The 20,506-nt window shown below is 51.8% G+C and overlaps 1 protein-coding gene and 1 non-coding gene across 2 annotated transcripts in view; both read right to left on the reverse strand.

Moving 5' to 3' along the window:
• Positions 1-5,820: 5,820 nt before the first annotated feature.
• The window catches only part of LOC140198045 (uncharacterized), a 127,858-nt gene continuing 113,172 nt past the window's right edge, over positions 5,821-20,506 (reverse strand). Inside the window, exons 45-52 of the mRNA XM_072258886.1 lie at positions 18,114-18,185; positions 17,700-17,828; positions 15,506-15,604; positions 12,768-12,980; positions 11,761-11,938; positions 10,103-10,217; positions 7,202-7,374; positions 5,821-5,987 (exon numbers count right to left, since the gene is read on the reverse strand). Coding sequence (XP_072114987.1) covers positions 5,906-5,987; positions 7,202-7,374; positions 10,103-10,217; positions 11,761-11,938; positions 12,768-12,980; positions 15,506-15,604; positions 17,700-17,828; positions 18,114-18,185 — 1,061 coding nt within the window. The 3' untranslated portion in view covers positions 5,821-5,905. The remainder of the gene's footprint in view (positions 5,988-7,201; positions 7,375-10,102; positions 10,218-11,760; positions 11,939-12,767; positions 12,981-15,505; positions 15,605-17,699; positions 17,829-18,113; positions 18,186-20,506) is intronic.
• Positions 6,930-7,001, reverse strand: trnad-guc (transfer RNA aspartic acid (anticodon GUC)). Its single transcript has one exon. It is a non-coding gene; the product is annotated as a tRNA-Asp (tRNA).

Raw genomic sequence — 20,506 nt, forward strand, 5'->3', positions numbered from 1 at the left:
ATCGGAAGTTTGAGAAATCGATGGTCATTCCATCGGGTTGGAGGCTACCCAGACGGAATATAAGATGTTGTTCCTCCAACCTGAGTGTGGCCTCATCTCGACAGTCAGGGAGGCCGTGGATGGACATGGGAAATGGGTGGCCACGGGGATATCCCGCTTCTTCTGGCGGATGGAGCATAGGTATTCGGCGAAGCGGCCTCCCAATCTACGTCGGGTCTTTCCGACATACGGGAGGCCGCACCGGGAGCACCTGACACACTGTACGACCTCAACAGACTCACAGGTGAAGTGTCGCCTCACCTGGAAGGACTGTATGGGGCCTGAATGGTAGTGAGGGAGGAGGTGTGGCACTTGTTTTGCTTGCAAGGATAAGTGCCAGGACGGAGATCAGTGGGGAGGGACGAATGAACAAGGGAGTCGCTTCGGGAGCGATCCCTGTGTTGTCCCATTTCTACATACGTTATATACATGTATAGAGTTAAAGGACAAAAAACTTGACTTGTGCCACGCACCAGTGAGGATAAGAATAGAAAGATTTGGCAGATGAATGCATGGCTGAGGAATTGGTGTAGGGGGTAGGGTTTCAGATTTCTGGATCTTTGGAATCTCTTCTGAAGAATGTATGACCTGTTCAAAAAGGACACAAACCTTTTTGTACCCAAACTGTGCTGGGACTTTGGCCTAATCCCGGCTCAATACTGACGGGGGCATATCTAGATTCCTGGTCACAATGAGCTGAAATGCATTTCTAAAGTACACAGCAAGATCCCAGATGGTGAGTTAGAACTTCACACTTGGAACAACAGGAAGCAATCCGGAGATTACTACTATAGAGGGCCTGTTTTAGCTTTCGACCTAACTCGCTAATTTCTCCCTCCAGAATCTATTCCCCTTTCCTTCCTCTGTCATTGGTACCAACAGGTCCCGCACTTCTGGCTGCTCGGCCATGCTGTTCCTAAGATGTTGAGAGTGGGTCTTCAGGCTCTTGTACCCCCTAACTGGCAGTAGTGATGAGAAGAGGTCACGTCCTGGATGGTGAGGGTCCTTTATGATGGATGCTGCCTTGAGGCGCTGCCTTTTGTGGATGTCCTCGATGGTAGAAAACACCAGCCAACGCACACAGGCTTTGTGCTGGGATGTTGCCTTTGCCCTATTCCAGGCACAATTTTGGGGGGCGGGGTGCATATATAGATTCCTGATCACAATGGGTCGGAATGAATTTCTAATATACACAGCAAAATCCCAGGAGGTGAGTTAAACCTTCTCACTTGGAATACCATTGACCCTGAGGTTGACTCAGTGCTCTTTTCTCTGCCGTCATTCATTGAGGGGCTCTGGCTGTGAGGAAATCCGCTGCATCAGCACACGGTTCTGGTCTAAGCTGTGTTTGCCATTTGTCACGCGAAGCATTGCCTCCCAGAGGTCTGGCGGAGGTTCACGTTTCAATATACAAATGTATTTATCACCTGTAGTGGGAAACACACAGAGAAGCGCATTGTTTGCGTTAACAGCCAACATGCCTTAGGGTGCGCTGAGGGCAGCCCGCAAGTGTGACCACATATTCTGACCCCCAACATAGCCTGCCCACAATGTTTGGCGGAACAACACAACAAACAACAAAACAACAACAACAACAGCAAAACAGGCCCATTCTTCCCTCCTCACCCACCCACCCACATGTACAGTCATCCAACCCCAGGAAAGGCCGTCTTTAGCCTCCAGCGGACTCAAGACATTCGGCTTTCGATTGCTCCGCAGGCCAATGGGCGTCGGCTTCCAGACCTTCGGGTCTTGATCCTCGGCAATGACGTCAGGACTCGCCGATCACTAGACCTCGAACTACGGACTCACGAACCCCGAGGGAGAATCAGTCTGGTAATTAAGGGGAGATTCAATTGAGGTGTTCAAAATCAGGAGGGGTCTTAATGGAGTAAATAAGGAAGGGGGAGACCATAGGATCTGGGGTGACGGGGAGCAGCAGAAGATCCACGGGGAGAACAGGGGAGATAATAATATTATTCTACAGAGTTAATGTGAGCTGGGTTGCGCGGCCTGAAAGGACGGCCAGAGTGGGAACTTTCAAACAATTAAAGAAAGGAGTGAGGAGAGCGGCGGGGTGGGGGTGGGATTGATGAGAGAAACTCACATGGGACAGCACGGGCTCAGAGGGCTGAACGGTGTGCGGCGTGTTAGTCGAAGCATTCTTCGGGGCACAAGCAGCTGCAGAGGCAGCTTCCGGGCAGCAGGTGTCAGTGTGAGTCCAGGGTTGCTGCGGGGTTAAACCGTAACACCGCCGTCTGAGCCCCAGCACCACTGTACGGCAACCCAACTCGAAATCAAAATCGTAAAATTTTGGTCACCCTGTGATAAAGGACGTGATAAAATGGAATAAGCCGAGAAAAGATCAACCAGAACGTTGCCAGGATGAGAGGACCTTAGTTACAGGGAGAGGTTAGCCAGGTCAGGTCTGTATTTACTGGAACGTGGGAGAATGAGGGGGCGACCTTACAGAAATATTTAAAATTATGAGAAGTATAGATAAGGTGAATGGTAAAAGTCTTATCCCCAAGGTAGTGGAGTCCAAAACCAGGGGGCACAGAGCAGACGGACGCGGAAATTGGGAGCAGCTGGGCGGACATCGTGGTCGGCATGGACCGGTTGTGTAGAAGGGCCTGTATTTCCGTAGGTGCTGTACGACTGGGTTGCTCCTGGATAGCGATACCGGCTTGTCGGAGAAATCAAAAAAGTATGTCATAAATCCCAGCTTTGAAATGATAAAGAGAGAGAGCGGTGGGGACCCCCGCCCACAAGGGAGCGGACGCAACTCACGATGCTACCAATATATCGTCGCAAGTGCTGTCCCTCTGATAAGGGCACTCCAGGTGACGTTCCCTCAACGCTGCCTCGCCCACCATGGTGCTCCCTCAGCACCGACCCGCCTACTGTGGCGCTCCCTCAGAATCAGACCGTCCACCACGGAGCTACCGCCACTGTCTCGCCCACCTAGGCGCTCATCCAACATTGCCCCGGCCATCAAGGAGACCACACGGTAATTTTCCTGGGTGGCCACTCTCCCTCAGAATGGCACCTCCTGTCCCTCAGCGCCATCCCGTCCACCGAAACGTTCCCTTAGCAATTCTCACCCGCATGGCGGCGCTCCCTCTCCCTCACAATTTCCCCTCGCATGGTGGCGCTCCATCAGCATTTACGCTCCACACGTAGGGGATCCCCCAGTACTGATTTTCCTACGGCGCGGCGCTCCCTCATCACTGCCTCTCCCGCAGTTCGGCGCTGCCTTAGCGCCACTGGGATGCGGCGCTCCCTCAGTACTGATCCTCCAGCATACGACGCTCCCTCCTTACTGCTCCTTCAGCAGTTCCCTTCACCTGGCTGCGCTTCCTCGGTACTGCCCCTCCTAACATTACAGCGAACCATGAGTACCCTCTCCCTCCCCCCCCCCCCACCCCAGTGCGGCGCTCCCTCGGCATCATTGCTTTGCGGGTAGTGCACAAGTCTCACAGTACAGATCTCTGGGATTGAGAGGGAAGAGGCCGTTGTGGATTCTGGCCGTGACAGACAGAAGCCGACGGCTACCCCCGGAGCCCACTCGGGACCAGGGTGTAGCGTGGGGCTCCCAGCAGAGCCCGGTGGTTGTGGGGGGGGGGGCAGGGGGGGGAAGCATCCTGGAAATGAAGTCGAGGCAGACACATTGTTTGAACCACAGAATTGTTAATTTTAATTTTTATAATGTACAATTGAGTCCGGGGAAATCAGATTTAGCACAAAAAAGCCCAGATCTCTGTGCGCAAGTGCTGAACTCCCGGAGTTCACGGACTGTTGTCCACGGACTGAGCCCGTCACCTTGTTCCACATCAAAGCCATCTGCCAACTTCCACTTAAAACATCTTACAAACAGTAAAAAAACACAAAAATATAGAAAAGGCATCTTAGGTGATCGGGGTCATTTCTAGTGTACAACATGTCATTTACAAAGCATTCTGCCACAGGTGGGTAACACGGGAACAGCGGGAACACACAGCTCGTTACAGAATGGGACAACTCGTGAAGATTGGCACGACCACAAACTCGACACCCTCGGCGGCCATCCCAGGGTAACGTCTTACCTACAGCATCAGGAAACCCACCCTATAGTAGCAAGATGGTTTCTGCGTCCCCGTTTCTACACCGCGGGCAGGCAGTCCCGTTACTAACACCTCGTCAAGTGATGGATCACACCCGATAATACCAGACTGTTCATTGGCCGCTTGGGGCAACCTACCGGCTGGAGCTGATTTACAATGAGCTGCCCCATTCCCAACTACCCCCCCCCCCCAATTTACGTCCAAAGTAGAGGATACCAAATGGAATTGTGGCTGATTCATGCCAAGCGTGTATTCACATGTGCTGACAACACGCTCTGAGGGCACAGCCTCAGCATACAAAGGCGCCCCACTGGAACAGGGGAAATTTCTTTAGCCGTGGAATTTATTGCCACAGACGATTGTGGAGGCCAAGTCATTGGGTATACGTATTTAAAGCGGATGTTGATAGGTTCTTGGATTAATAAGGGTGTCAAATGTTACGAGGAGGAGGCAGGAATATGGGGTTGAGAGAAAATAAATCAGCCATGATGGAACGGGGAAAGACTCGACGGGCCGAACGGCCAAATTCTGCTCCCATGTGTTATGGTCTTACATGCATCACCCCTAACCCATACAGACACGTGGCTGGTGCAAGAAGTAACTAACCCAATGTGCGGAAAGTGGTCAAGAACAACTTTTAGAGGCGCTTCTGGGGTAACAAAAAAATCCCTTGGTGAAGGGCAGGGCGGGGAGAGCAACTTCCCCCGCCCCACCCACAGAGTCCGGCCCCTCCTTTCACACATTTACGGGGAGGGAGCTGTACAGGAGCATCATTCCTACTGGGTACAGAAACACTGGTGTAAAGAGCTAATTACAGTCGCAGACCCCATACATACATTTATAAACCGTCCTTAAATAACGCTAAAAGTAATGCAACTTAATGGTAGGTAGCAGCTATAGAGAAGCCAGCATAGTTACTGACAACTGAGAGCGGGAGGGGTTAAAGACAGTGTATATCCATAGCACCTGGTGTACAGTTTCATAATATATACTAAATAACGGGGCTGACGTCACAAAACCTGAGAGCACCCACGGGAGGCCCGGTGTGCTGGGTGTGTAGCACCCATGGGCGGTTGCGTCGTTGTCGATTCAGCCCTCCTACATGAAGTGGAGCCCGGGGATTCCCAATGCTCAGACACCACTGCCGCCCCCTTTCTGTCACGCAACACCCCCGCTCGCTGTCTTTACATCTTCTTCACACTCATGGTCAGCAAATCTTACATAGAAACTATTTAGTATATATTATACAGGTACGGCAAGCAGATGGGAGGGGGATTAAACGGCATCGGACAGAAATGGGGTAATGGAGGAACTGGCGTTAGGCGAGTCCGCCGACAAGTCCTCTCCCAGCTAAAGGCTGTTCGATCACCCATCTGTGTCCCTAGGGTAAGTTCCCCTTCCGGAGGCTGCCCGGAGCGAAGAACCCGGACCCCAGGCCCGCGTTTAACTCTCTGCCATCTCTTCGCCTGGCTGCATTTATTTTCTGTTAATATTCAGTGCAATGTTTGAGTGAACAAGGTGCCATTTAGTATGTCAGTAGCGGGAAGCTTATATCATCGTTCCGAGAGCGGAGGACACCGGGCCATTGCAGGTTAAAGCTTTTTCTTTCTTTCATTACTCCGTTCCTATTGCTATGCACTTGGTTTCTTTCGGGATAATACAGGTGAGGTACACAGGATATTGTCATACTGCTTTATTATAGAAATAGCACCATAGTCCGAGAGAGGGTTGTGAGCCACACCATGCTGAGGGGCTCCGGGACTTTACGTCTTCTTCATGCAGACTTGACAGCGGCTGATTCGCGTCCGCAGTTCTCCCGCTTTTAGCGTCTCTGATTCCGGTTTCCTGAAACGGAGAAGACGTTAAAAACCAGCGTCCCCCAACACCGGCCGCCGCCGCTCTCAGCCCCGGCTTACGGGATCTGTGCGCAGCCCCTCTCCAAGGAGAGTTTTAAAAAAAAGATTTCAACCCTGAGGTTCAACATTGTCAAGAAACAACAATTCAAGACCAAGGAATTGATTGTGGATTCCAGGAAAGGGAAGTCAGGAGAATGCACATATGTCCTCATTGTGGGGGTCAGCAAAGGAATCAACTTTTCAAAGATTAATGAATTAAGAGAATGGTATAACGCCGAAAGCCGTCTTTCACCCGCCGCGCCCCTGCTGACCAATATTAACCCCTTTTGCCAGCGTCGGGCCCTTAACCCTTGTGGGCAAAACTCTGAGAATTACTTTCAACCCAGTCGAGAACTAGTTCAGCCACCCTGGACCCAGGTAAGAACGGGACAGTAAACGGGAAGCATGAAACAAAGAATTAAGTCGCAGGAACCTGCATTTTTTTTCTCTCTGCGAATGACAATTGATGCCAGGTCAACCAACAGAGGGCTGAGGTCACTGATCAGCCACGTTCTCACCGAAGGCAGAACAGGCCTCCTGCTTCTCCGGCCGATTAATTAGTGAGTGCAGTAGGATCAGAATCGGTGTGGATCACCAGCCATCGCATGTCAAATGGCTGCAGCGTTTCAACGATTGTGTCCCACGCTGCAATATTGTGACAACACAGTAACAGGCTCTTCCGGCCCAATCAGACTGCACCGCCCAGTTACACCCGTGTGACCAATTAACCCGTTTTGTCTTTGGAGAGCGGTAAACCGAAGCAGCAGGAGGAAAATTGATAAAGTCACGGAGTGAGCCTACAAACTCCTTAGAGATAGCGACGAGAATTGTACCCGTTCGCTGGCGCTGCAAAATGATATGCCAACCACTGCGGCGATTTAAAATAGGAATCCTCCCCGGCGGGGAATTGAACCCCGGTCTCCCGCGTGACAGGCGGGGATACTAACCACTATACTACCGAGGACTCGGTAGTGTTCTGCCAAACATTCTGGCTAATGATACAAGTGTGACTGCGTTTCAGTGGGAAACGTTACCTTAATGCATTTTGTAAGAGTTGGGACAGCTTTTGTATGACCGCAGGACTTTTCTCCTTTTATGCAGAGCCCGCTGAATCTGGTTCAGCGGTGACACAGTCGAAAACAGACTCACTACCCTAGCACCAACCTGAACATTTGTGTCGTTTCCACAGTCGCCAGCCAGAAGCTGTAGGAGTTGGCGTAGTAATTGCAGGTCCCCCGGCCGTGGCACTCGATGAAGGGAGCGGTGCGGAAGGATTCCAGGCACGAACCGGGCGATGATAGGGCCTGTCCCGAGCCCTCGGCGCCGGAACTGGTATGCTGGATACGGGGAAAAAGACGGGCTTAAATAATCTTTCCAGCAAATGCAAGCATCGGCGCACAGATCTCCACACCAGACGGAGTCATAGAAACGGCCCTTCGGCCCACCTCGACCATACTGACCGTGAAGCCGCCGTGCACTAACCTCCATTTGCCCACATAAGGTTCTCGTTCCGGATACCCAGCACGCTATGTGTGAAAACCTTGTCTCTCAGATCACCTTCAAATTCCTTCCCTCTCATCTTAAACTTGCTCTAGTTCTGGACTCCCCTGCCCTGGGGAATAAAATCCCTAACGATAACCCTCACTGTGTGGAGGTCTATTGGACGAGGTAGATTGACGAGTCGGCACAAACTGGATGGGCCGAAAGGTGGGTTTCTGTGCTGGAGCGTTCGATCACTCTATGAAATGTTGGAATTTTATAAAGCTCTATAAGGTCGGCTCCTACACTCCAATGAGAATAAACCCAGCCACAGCTCTCCCTCCCGGGCAGCAGATTCTCCGGGAGAATCTCCTCTACACCCTTTCTCCGGACCCACATCTCAGTTGTAGAGTGTCGGCCAGAATTTACACAACATTCCAAGTGCGAGTCGCCTCCTATGTTTTGTACAACTCTGACATGATGTTCCAGCTTGTATACTGAACGCCTGGTCTATGACGGTAAGTCTTCGTCCTGCAGTGAAATCACATTCAGGGAGCTGTGAATTTGCACCCCATGTTCCTCTGTAGATCGCCACTCCGTAGTCCCTGATGTTCACATGTCCCATCAGCATTTACCATAAGACCATAAGACAAAGGAGCAGAAGTAGGCCATTCGGCCCATCGAGTCTGCTCCGCCATTTTATCATGAGCTGATCCATTTTATCCTATTTGGTCCCACTGCCCCGCCTTCTCACCATAACCTTTGATGCCCTGGCTACTCAGTTGCCTATCAATCTCTGCCTTAAATACACCCAATGACTTGGCCTCCACTGCTGCCCGTGGCAACAAATTCCATAGATTCACCACCCTCTGACTAAAAAATTTTTTTTCGCATTTCTGTTCTGAAAGGGCGCCCTTCAATCCTGAAGTCATGCCCTCTCGTACTAGACTCCCCCATCATGGGAAAGAACTTTGCCACATCCACTCTGTCCATGCCTTTTAACATTCGAAATGTTTCTATGAGGTCTCCCCTCATTCTTCTAAACTCCAAGAAATACAGTCCAAGAGCGGACAAACGTTCCTCATATGTTAACCTTCTCATTCCCGGAATCATTCTAGTGAATCTTCTCTGTACCCTCTCCAACGTCAGCACATCCTTTCTTAAATAAGGAGACCAAAACTGCCCACAGTACTCCAAGTGAGGTCTCACCAGCGCCTTATAGAGCCTCAACATCACATCCCTGCTTCTATACCCTATTCCTCTAGAAATGAATGCCAACATTGCATTCGCCTTCTTCACTACCGACTCAACCTGGTGGTTAACTTTAATGACCATCTTGTATGGACTGAATTCCATCTGCCGTCAATGCCTAATCTTCCCTCTGTATCTGAGGGAGGGGCAGTACTGGGGGGGTATTACTCTGTGGAAAGGGCAGTACTGTTCTCGGGGATGGTCACGCTACGGGAAGGTGGCAAGGGATACACTGTGTTCTGCTGTGGGAGGGCCTGGCCAAGATGGCCATCCACGGGTCTAGGTGGCGGGCGGAGAGCACTGCCCGGGCCGACTGCCTGCCTGTTTTCCATGCCGGGCTATCCTTGGAGAGGGAACATGCAGCGGCGGCGGGCACAGTGGGGGATTTCCGTGAGCGGTAGTCCCCCCCCCCGTGGTCTAGACTGTTTTATGGACGGTAGTGACCGTATTGTAATTTAAGTGTAACTACTGTCTTATAAATATTGATCGTCTTGTATCTACGTGTTGGAAATAAACTTCTATAGTTTTGATAAAAAAAAAATTGGAAGGGATACACTGTGGCCCTGAGGAGGAGTTGTACTGTAGGTGGGCGTGGCCAAGATGACAATGGCCGTCACTGAGTGAGGGTCACTCTGTGGGGTGCGTGGCTAAGTGAGGGTCACACTGTGGGGTGGGTCACTGAGTGAGGGTCACGCTGTGGGGTGGGTCACTGAGTGAGGGTCACGCTGTGGGGTGCGTGGCTAAGTGAGGGTCACGCTGTGGGGTCCGTCACTGAGCGAGGGTCACGCTGTGGGGTGGGTCACTGAGCGAGGGTCACGCTGTGGGGTGGGTCACTGAGTGAGGGTCACGCTGTGGGGTGCGTGGCTGAGTGAGGGTCACGCTGTGGGGTCCGTCACTGAGCGAGGGTCACGCTGTGGGGTGGGTCACTGAGTGAGGGTCACGCTGTGGGGTGGGTCACTGAGTGAGGGTCACACTGTGGGGTGCGTGGCTAAGTGAGGGTCACGCTGTGGGGTGGGTCACTGAGTGAGGGTCACGCTGTGGGGTGGGTCACTGAGTGAGGGTCACGCTGTGGGGTGGACCATTACTGAGGGAGTGTCACCCTGGAGAGGTGGCAGATGATTGGAGAATATTGTCTGTGAAGCCTTTGAGCAGAAAGCAAGCCAGGATGGTAACTCAGACCACAGTCTGTGACTTACACAGGCAGCTCAATAGCCAGGGGCCAGAAGCAGGAGGAAGTTCTAATAACTGCTTTTTCCTGAAGCTGATGCTAGCTACCCCTGTTCTTGTTGGTTTCTCATCTGTGCCCGCCTTTGAAACCGTTGGCCAGACACTTACCATCATGAAGGAATATCCGATCCATAGGGAATGCCAGCCGTTGGGGCAGAGCGGGATTTGAATCGTTTGGCTGTGAACGGCAATCACCATGGCTGGGGCTTCACACACCGAACATCTGCGAAGGTGCAACAGGACACAGGTTATTCAGGGTCTAACACAGCTCTGTAACTGATCTGAGGAGTCCAGCAGCTGAGCCACTCCACACTGAACCCTCACCCCCCGCCCCGTTTCCACCTACTCCCCACCATCTTGGCCACGGAGCTCCTCCTAGATCCCCAGCTGCTCACATTAGTGACCCGTCCCGTGCCAATGGCCACCTCCCTCTTCCCTGGGCATTTCCCTCCACCAGAGAAAATAGCCCAATTATTCAGACTTCCCTCTGTCAATGAGACCATAGTCCACTGTGGAAATCTGTGCTACCCATCGGGTATATTTAAAGCAGAGGTTCAGTAGGTTTTTGATTAGTTAAGGATGCCAAAGGTTAGAGGGTGAAGGCAGGAGAATGGGAAATAAATTAGCCCTGATGAAATAGTAGAGCAGACTCGATGGGCTGAATGGCCCAATTCTGCCCCTATGTTGTATGGTCTTGTGCTCTGGATACCCAGTGTGCTTCTGCCGGCTTGTTCTGTTGGTTCAGTTGAGCCAGGATTCGGAGGCTGACTTGGTGCATTCAGCAACGAGCAAACTCCAGCCCTGTGTGTGTGTAAAGTTCTCCTGCTGGCCATAGCTCTCCCTCAAATGATGGTGAAGGAAGTAGAGAACACGAGTGCAGGAGACCGGGAGCAGAGGGAGATGGAGGGGAGGGTATTGGGCTTGCTTTACTATCATCACATGTACCAAGATACACTGAAAAGCTTGTCTTACACATCAAATCATTGAGGTAGAATAAGATTTTAAAAAACAGTAATAATGCAGAATAAAGTGTAAAACTCCTAAAAAAAAAAAAAAAGAGTAGTGCAGGAAAACAAAAAAGTGCAAGAACGAAATGAGGTAGACTGTGAGCTGAACAGTCCATCTTTGTACAAGGGGTCTGTCTGTTCAAGATTCTGACAGCAGTGGGATAGAAGCTGTCCCTGAGCCTGGTGGTACGTGAGGGGGGAGAGGAGAGGATGTCTGGGGGTGGGTGGGTCCTTGATTATGTTGACTGCTTTACTGAGGCAGTAAGGTGTGTAGATCGAATCCGTGGAGGGGAGGCCGTTTTTCACGATGTGCTGAGCTGTGTGTACAACGCTCTGCAGTTCCTTACAGCCACGGGCCGAGCAGCTCCTGTACTAAACTGCCATGCAGCCAGACAGCCTGCATCGATAAAGGCTGCTGAGGGTCAATGGGGACATGCCGAATTTCCTGAGCTCCCTGAGGGAGTAAAGGCATGGCTGAGTTTTCTTGACCTTGATCAATGTGGGAATGGGGAGAGGGGAAGGGGAGAGTGTTTTTTTTTAGTGCAGTGTGTGTTGCTGGGTTTTTGCATGCTACCTAGAGGGGCAGTTCAAATGGATTCAACAGAAACTTTCATAAGGAGACCAGGTGAAAAGATAAAGGATACGTGTGCGTGGCTGTGGGGAAACAGCAAGGAAGTGGGACTTATTCCAGAACAGGTGCATCAGAAAGTCCTGTGAACCCATTTATACCCCCCCGTCCCAAAAGAGCTGCAGCCTCACCTGCTGATGAAAGGCTTTATGGTCTGACCAGTGACAGGAGCCATGCTCATGGGCATCGGCTCTGGCGTGGCCAGCCAGTACGAGTAGTCGTTTCTCGAAGCAAAGTTGCAGACGTTGTTGATGTTGCAAAAGAGGAAAGGCATGGTGCTGAACCTTCGCAGGCAGCTGCCCGCCGTCCCTGCAGGGCCAGATGTCAGAGTCAGGGTTGGGTTGGAGATGCGTGCGTGGAACAGAAAGCTTGTGCGCAAGCCCCAGATGGAAAGTGCATGCAAGACGGAAGCTGAGTGTCGGAGATAGAAAGCGCGTGCCTGAGATAAAAAAGCACAAGATGGAAAGAGCAGGCAAGACAGAAAGCATGAGCCCGAGATGGAAAGAGCAGGCAAGACAAAGCGCGAGCCCGAGATGGAAAGAGCAGGCAAGACAAAGCGCGAGCCCGAGATGGAAAGTGCAGGCAAGACAGAAAGCGCGAGCCCAAGATGGAATGTGCAGGCAAGACAAAGCGCGAGCCCAAGATGGAAAGTGCAGGCAAGACAGAAAGCGCGAGCCCGAGATGGAAAGTGCAGGCAAGACAGAAAGTGTGAGCCTGAGATGGAAAGTGCAGGCAAGACAGAAAGCGCGAGCCCGAGATGGAAAGTGCAGGCAAGACAGAAAGCGAGCCCGAGATGGAAAGTGCAGGCAAGACAGAAAGCGCGAGCCCGAGATGGAAAGTGCAGGCAAGACAGAAAGTGTGAGCCCGAGATGGAAAGTGCAGGCAAGACAGAAAGCGCGAGCCCGAGATGGAAAGTGCAGGCAAGACAGAAAGCGAGCCCGAGATGGAAAGTGCAGGCAAGACAGAAAGCGCGAGCCCGAGATGGAAAGTGCAGGCAAGACAGAAAGCGCAAGCCCGAGATGTAAAGTGTATCCAAGACAGAAAGCGCAAGCCCAAGATGAAAACTGCAGCCAAGCTGGATCAGGCAAGCCCAAGAGGGACAGTATATGATGGAGCCCTCTGGGCCTCGGTTCCTCACCCAGGTCCTGTCCGTGGGCCCTCTCGTTGCCCTGCACATAGAGCAGGGAGAACCCCTCGTAGATTTTCGACGTTCCACGGGGGCAGCTGGGAATATCCGTCGTCTGACTGTGTCGTGTCACAAGGAAACCATGAGCGATAGACGCCGGGCCAGGAAATCCCCGAGGGCCAGGTGCTCCCTCCGGACCAATGGGTCCCGGATGTCCTCTTGGACCTTAGAACAAAGAGACGGGGTGAGGAGAGGCCACAGACTAGGGCGGTTCCTCTCTGGGTGATTGGAGTGTTGGCAATAGGAGAGCTGGCAGGTGGACAGACACCCCTTCCATAGTTGTGGGAGTGGGGGGCTGATCCATCCGTTAGGGGCTGGCTTTCAGGAGTAGGATGCAGGAGATCAGGAACTCTGTGTCTCAGTGGGAAACTGAAGGACTCCTGTGAGCCGGGCAGACAGAGTGCTCTGAAGAAAAGACAGGACAGTGGATCAGCAGAACAGGTTTGAGGGACTGAGTGGCCTTTGGTTACCATTTCCCAGTGCCTGGAGTCGATTGTCAAATGCCGAATAATATTCACCAAGAGGAAGGAAGTTTATCAGTACGTTGGGTTTTTTACTGCTTTGAGTTTGTCCTCAAGCAGGCGCACAACGGCAAAGTAGCTCCCTCCAGCCCGGCACCTGTTTGGCCAACACTCCACCCACCACCCTGAGCTCTCCATCCATCCATCCACCTCCGGCACGCTGTGGATCAGCGTGCACAGTTTACAACGCGCACTCCAGCCAGCTGCCCAGGGTATTTCCAGAGCACCTCTGAAACCTGCCACTTCTCCCAGCTGGAAGGACAAGGAAGGTGGCTGCAGGGGAGATCCAGCTTCCGCAGGTTTCCCTCCGAGTCGCACATCATCCCAACGTTCCTCCGTTTCTCCTTGGGAAGATGGGCACGAGCTGCTGCCTTGAACCACGACTGTCCTTCTGGTGAAATAACGGCTGCCACAGTGCTGGTGGGGTTGGGCATGGGGGAGGGTGGGGGGAGTTCCAGAATTAAGAAACGCTCCCCGCCAGCACTGTGGAGAAGGATAACAGTGGCTCAAGGCAGTAGCTCACTCCTAGGGATGGACTTGCCTGTGATACCCAGGTATTGAAAATGAATTTGGATGTAACAACTTTTCCCAAAGGATTCTCTCTACTCCCCGAATATCCCCATGTAATTTCAAGGACTTCAACCGAGACAGAGGAACCTGAGCAACTATAAACTGAAATAATTCTCAAAGCAAACCCTCTGCTGATCAGTGGATCTTCCCCTTCCCTCCTGAGCTGCATGGAGCCCTGGTGACTCGGGTTAAATGGCAGGGTAGCATAGCGTAATGCTATTACAGCAGCAACAACCTGAATTCAATTCTCTCTTCCGACTGTAAGGAGTTTGTACTTTCTCCTTGTGACTGTGTGGTTTTCTGCGGCTGCTCCAGTTTCCTCCCACGTGCAGGTTAATTGGTCATGTGGGTGTAATAGGGCAGCACAGCCGTGTTAGGCCGGAGGGGCCTGTAACCATGGTGATTCTCTAAATAAAAAAGGTAAGTCAAACATGGAGTTTCCCGAACACAGAGACGTCAGGGTAGATGATGTACCCATCCAGTGGGTGAGATAGAGCTGGAGACCTGACTTGGGTGAGATAGAGCTGGAGACCTGAGCTGGAGGAGCTAGAGCTGGAGACCTGAGCTGGAGGAGCTAGAGCTGGAGACCTGAGCTGGAGGAGCTAGAGCTGGAGACCTGAGCTGGAGGAGATAGAGCTGGAGACCTGAGCTGGGTGAGATAGAGCTGGAGGAGGTAGAGCTGGAGACCTGAGCTGGAGGAGATAGAGCTGGAGACCTCAGCTGGAGGAGATAGAGCTGGAGACCTGAGCTGAATGAGATAGAGCTGGAGACCTGAGCTGGAGACCTGAGCTGGAGGAGCTAGAGCTGGAGACCTGAGCTGGAGACCTGAGCTGGAGGAGCTAGAGCTGGAAACCTGAGCTGGGTGAGGTAGAGCTGGAGACCTGAGCTGGGTGAGGTAGAGCTGGAGACCTGAGCTGAATGAGATAGAGCTGGAGACCTGAGCTGGAGACCTGAGCTGGAGACCTGAGCTGGAGGAGCTAGAGCTGGAAACCTGAGCTGGGTGAGGTAGAGCTGGAGACCTGAGCTGGGTGAGGTAGAGCTGGAGACCTGAGCTGGGTGAGATAGAGCTGGAGACCTGAGCTGGGTGAGATAGAGCTGGAGACCTGAGCTGGAGGAGATAGAGCTGGAGACCTGAGCTGGAGGAGCTAGAGCTGGAGACCTGAGCTGGAGACCTGAGCTGGAGGAGCTAGAGCTGGAGACCTGAGCTGGAGACCTGAGCTGGAGGAGCTAGAGCTGGAAACCTGAGCTGGGTGAGGTAGAGCTGGAGACCTGAGCTGGGTGAGGTAGAGCTGGAGACCTGAGCTGGGTGAGATAGAGCTGGAGACCTGAGCTGGGTGAGATAGAGCTGGAGACCTGAGCTGGGTGAGATAGAGCTGGAGACCTGAGCTGGCCCTGATGACAAACCATATAAACCAATGTGCCAATGACAACCCTCACACACATCGCAGGACTGGCCAATAAAAATTAAGTTTTTAAGCAAGTCAAGTTTCTTATTCCCTGTTCCTGGGACAGAGATGGACTAGTTAAATGGGAATTGTTTGGGTCAGGTCTGTTCCGTAACATCACACATACATAGGAAGTATTAGAAAGGTTCTGTACCTGCTGGTCCGGTTCGTCCACGTTCTCCTTTCTGCCCAGGTCGTCCTCCAAAGCCTGGAAGTCCTACATCACCAGGTTCTCCCGTTGGGCCTGGGAAACCTGAGGGGGTAATAGAGTGACCATTGATACTCCCAGTAATCTACAGTAACCCTTCCTTTGATCATGGAGACTGGGATTGTAACCTCTTCTAATGGTGGGAATGGAATGATTGTCTACCCGCCCTACGCCTGTGCACCCAACTCAACAGATGCTCAGATGTTCACATTGGACTGTGGGGCAGTGGACATCACACCTGTGTACCTCCCGACTCAGGTAGGTAGTAGCGTCATGTAGTGATTTCCTGCTAATGAGGAGGTGGCCCTACACAGAGACACTGAGGAAGCTTGCCACATAATAGATGTTAGACGAAAGAGCAACGCTCTCTTTGTAAGTCTGCTGAAAAGTAAGAGACGGCAAGTGGCCCCAGGTTCAATACTGACCTCGGGTACTGTCTACGTGGAGTTAGCACGCTCTCTCTGTGACTGTGTAAAGTTCCTCCAGGTGTTCCACTTTTTCCTCCCACACTCCAAAGATTATGCCGGTCAGTTGGTTAATTAACCACTGTAAATTATTCCTAGTGTGTGGGCACGGTGCAGAATCTGCGGGGAAGGTGGTGGGCTTATGGGGAGATTTAAAATGGGAATGACGGATGGTTGTAGGGAAAGACTCAGTGTGTGGACAGCCAGCTTTCATGCTGGATGTGTCTGTGACTCTTTGGGACGCAATGGAAGGAGAGGGTGGACATTGAAAGGTTGTTTCCTTGGGCCAGGGGGCCAATCTCAGGGTAAGGGGTCCATATTTACAACCGCTGAGGTGGGAGGAGAAGATGGCGGCACGCCTGCGCGTGCGCAGCCCTCCGGTGAAAAACGATATTGTATCTGTTAAATAGGGGCCGTGGACAATTCTGATTTGATGGAGAATGGACGTGAAAGCACAGAGGAACATCTGGAGAAATTTCTGAAATGCCCGTTCGCTGCTGTCATTACTGCGAGGTCAGGAATCTTTTGGAGGGTAGGCCTCAAAATCCCCGGCCTTGCCTGGTTTTGGCGACTGAGAAGGAGGTCGAATCGTTCGGACAGAGATGGCGCTCAGTACTCGGTGTCGGAGAGCTGATCAGAGGTCGAAGTTTTCGGATGACTCAGAGTCGGATTGTGGTCGGCATGGCAGGGAGAGTTTTTCTTCCTTCTCCCGTCTGCGTGAGATGTGGGACATTTGAGAGACTTCAAACTTTACTGTGCTCATGGACTTCTTCATCAAGTTATGGTATTGTTACACTGTTTGTAACTATATGTTATGTGGTTTTGTTAGTTTTTTCAGTCTTGGTCTATCCTGTGTTTTCGTGATATCACACCGGAGGAAATATTGTATCATTTCTTAATACATGCATTACTAAATGACAATAAAAGAGGACTACGTGTCTTCATAATCTAAAATTTCTTCACTCAGAGTTGGGAATCCTTATCAAAGTAAATTTGTTATTAAAGTATACGTCACCATATACTACCATGAGATTCATTGACACACAGACATTTACAAGAAAATAAAGAACTACAATTGAATTTATGGGGAAAAAAATGATACATAATGAAGACGGACAAACAGCCAATGCACTAAATTGTTGAAATAAATAAATAAATGATACTGAGAACGTGAGTTGTAGAGTCCTTGACATAGAGTCCCTAGGCAGTGGAATCAATTCAGAGTTGAGGTGAGTGAAGTTATCGATGCTGCTTCAGTAGCCTGATGGTTGGAGGGTGATAATTGTTCCTGAACCTGCTAGTGTGGGACCTAAGGCTCCAGCTCCTCCTGTCTGATGGTCGAGTGAGAAGAGGGAAGGGTCTGGATGACAAATGCTGCTTTCCTGCTGCCACTCTGCTTGTAAGGGGTCAATATTTAGCACAGCTGAGGAGCACTTTCTTCACTCAGCGGGAGGAGAATCCTCGGAACCCTCGGTGCCATTGGCCCTGAGACGCGGAGGGTATTTAACACTGAGGAGAACAGATTTCAAAGGGGCTGTATATCAGGTGACCAAGTTAAAGGTGGAGATCAGCCGAAGGGTCGGCTGAATGGCAGGTGACGCCCTCTCCCGTGACCTGCAGTCCTTTACCGGCAGACTCCCAACTAATATTCTTCTAGTGCCTCACCCTCTTCTTACCTGTGTCACCTTTGCTTCCCGGAGGCCCAGGGAATCCCTTTCCTCCGTCCTGTCCTGCTGGTCCGGGCAACCCAGGGAGTCCCTTCACGATCTGTACTGGTCCCCGAGGTCCTGGGGGTCCTGGATTGCCTGCCGATCAAGCAACGTATAGTGAGTGGACTTGTCAGTGTGTGAGGGTCCCGAACAGGGCTTGACATTGAGTGTTGGAGGTGTGTTGGTCGGTGGGGGTGGGGGGGGGGAGATGGCGGAGTGTGGGGGGGCTTACCTTGCTGTCCTGGTGGTCCTCTGTCACCCTGTTGGAGGTGTTTTGGTCAGAGGGGGATGGGGCTTACCTTGCTGTCCTGGTGGTCCTCTGTCACCCTGTTGCAGGTGTGTTGGTCGGGGGGGGGGGATGGCGGAGTTGGGGGGGCTTACCTTGCTGTCCCGGTGGTCCTCTGTCACCCTGTGTGCCGGGTAATCCGGGGGGGCCTGATGAGCCTTTCAACCCTGGAAAGATATTTGTGAGAATGATACAACTGGTAACACAGGCCACTCGGCCCAAGCACGCCATGCCTTCTCCTGGCTTTCCCATCTAGATCCATCAGCTTAGCTTCCCTTTCCTTCATTTGTTTGTCCACTAGAGTCGAGATTTGTTATTTTTCTTGTAGCCTAACTTTACTGTTCTTATTTATGTATTAATATAATAACCTTGTTTAGTGAATTTTCCGGTAATTAAGGTAGAGTTGGATCTGTATTTTCCTAGGAACTTCCCAGCTGGAGTCTTGCCACTTGAACAGGTTATTTTACAGGTTAATTGTTATCACTGGAATTTTGTTATCTCAAGTCAGGAGTTTGTGGAAAGTTACAGACAACTCCTGTGCAAAAAGGCAAAAAGACTGTTTTGCCTTTTGTCTTCTCTTAGTTCTCTTGCCTCTTCTTTCTTTGATCTCCATTCTTGTAACTCTTAATAAAATCCCATAATCTTGTGCCTCATTCTTGACTTCTGAAGAGCATCTGTATCACAGAAACAGCAGGATCCAACAAAGTCTGAAGGTCAGTATTGTCTACCAGAGCCTGAGGAGAGGGGTCACCTGCTAGGCCAGGTTCAGCTTGTTGATACCCCTTATGCGAATGGCAGTCAAGAAGATGAAGCCTCTGTTTTTGGCTGGTGTGGATCACAGAGCTGTGATTTGGAGAGTACTTGGGCAGGGAGCCATGGATGTAGCCCACAGCCCTAGTGCACCAGGGGTCCCTCTCCTTAACCACTGAAGATCCTTCTGACAGGCCGCAGGAGTTGTGTGTAACTTTCCAGCATCCTTGCAATTCACTGTCCACGTTCAGGAAAAGATCCGGGTTGAGAACAGGAGCCCATTGACTGCCCGGTCACAGTGTACATTAGAAGCTGGGTTCTGGGGGTTATCTGCCCAGCCCACAGCTTGCTGTTGAGTACAGGATGTAAACCCTCAGCTCAGGAGAGGAGTGGTGAACAGGGGACACGTTCACGCCAGATGTCTGCAGGTTGAACGTTGCCCTGCGGCTGGCAGCGACCAGCAGCAATGCAGCAGAAACCGGTGCTGGAGTTGGCTCTGTGATCCTGCCGAGTGCCGATTGTACAGCCGTGCCCAGCGTCTGTTCCCAGTCTGCTGATTGGTTGTACAGCCGTGCCCAGCGTCTGTTCCCAGTCTGCTGATTGGTTGTACAGCCGCGCCCAGCGTCTGTTCCCAGTCTGCTGATTGGTTGTACAGCCGTGCCCAGCGTCTGATCCCAGTCTGCTGATTGGTTGTACAGCCATGCCCGGTGTCTGATCCCCCCAGTCTGTTAATTGGTTGTACAGCCGTGCCCAGCGTCTGATCCCCCCAGTCTGCTAATTGGTTGTACAGCCGTGCCCAGCGTCTGATCCCAGTCTGCTGATTGGTTGTACAGCCGTGCCCAGCGTCTGATCCCAGTCTGCTGATTGGTTGTACAGCCGCGCCCAGCGTCTGTTCCCAGTCTGCTGATTGGTTGTACAGCCGCGCCCAGCGTCTGACCCCAGTCTGCTGATTGGTTGTATAGCCGTGCCCAGCGTCTGATCCCAGTCTGCTGATTGGTTGTACAGCCGTGCCCAGCGTCTGATCCCAGTCTGCTGATTGGTTGAGGTACTCAGGACATTGGTAGAGGTGAGGACTCACTGAAGTGGGACACTCTGATGCCAATCACATGGGCCCAATTCCCAGCTGCAAGCTATTCTGCAAATGATGACAATCCTGAGCTGGAGTAACTCTGCAGGCCAGGCAGCATTGACGGAGGGGAATAAATAGCAATGTTTTGCTCCGACACATCAGGAGAGTTGGGCTGAAATGTCGACATAGATGCTGCCTGTCTTGCAGAGTTCCTCCAGCATTTTGTCTGTGGGGTTCAATTTCCACCGTGATCCCATGATTCTTCCCTGATCCTGTCAATCTCGGGAGTTTGAGGCCTGGTGTTTGGGGCCCCTGTCGCTGGCAAGACCAGAGTTCAGGACCTGGTGTTCCTTGTCAATGTATCCTGAGACCAGTGTGGAGGATCGAGGATCGATGCCCGAGGGTTGAATTAGAGGTCTGGAAGTTGAGGCCTGTTGGCTGTATTCCTGAGTCTGCAAGTCCACTGGGGTAGTCAGAAGGCCTAACGTCTGTGAGCTTGAGTGCGAATCCGGGTCCAGCGGAGGCCGGAGGCTGAAGGAAACGGCCTGTCCTGGGTTGGAGGGCTATGTGTGTGGGTGGGAGGGAGGAACAGGCCTCGTTTCGTTGTGTTCTGCTCAGTATGTTGGCGCCGAAATGTGCAGCAAAGCCTCGGCTGCGTTGGTTGTCAAT

Source organism: Mobula birostris, chromosome 5 (genome assembly GCF_030028105.1).
Source record: "Mobula birostris isolate sMobBir1 chromosome 5, sMobBir1.hap1, whole genome shotgun sequence".
NCBI lineage: Eukaryota > Metazoa > Chordata > Chondrichthyes > Myliobatiformes > Myliobatidae > Mobula > Mobula birostris.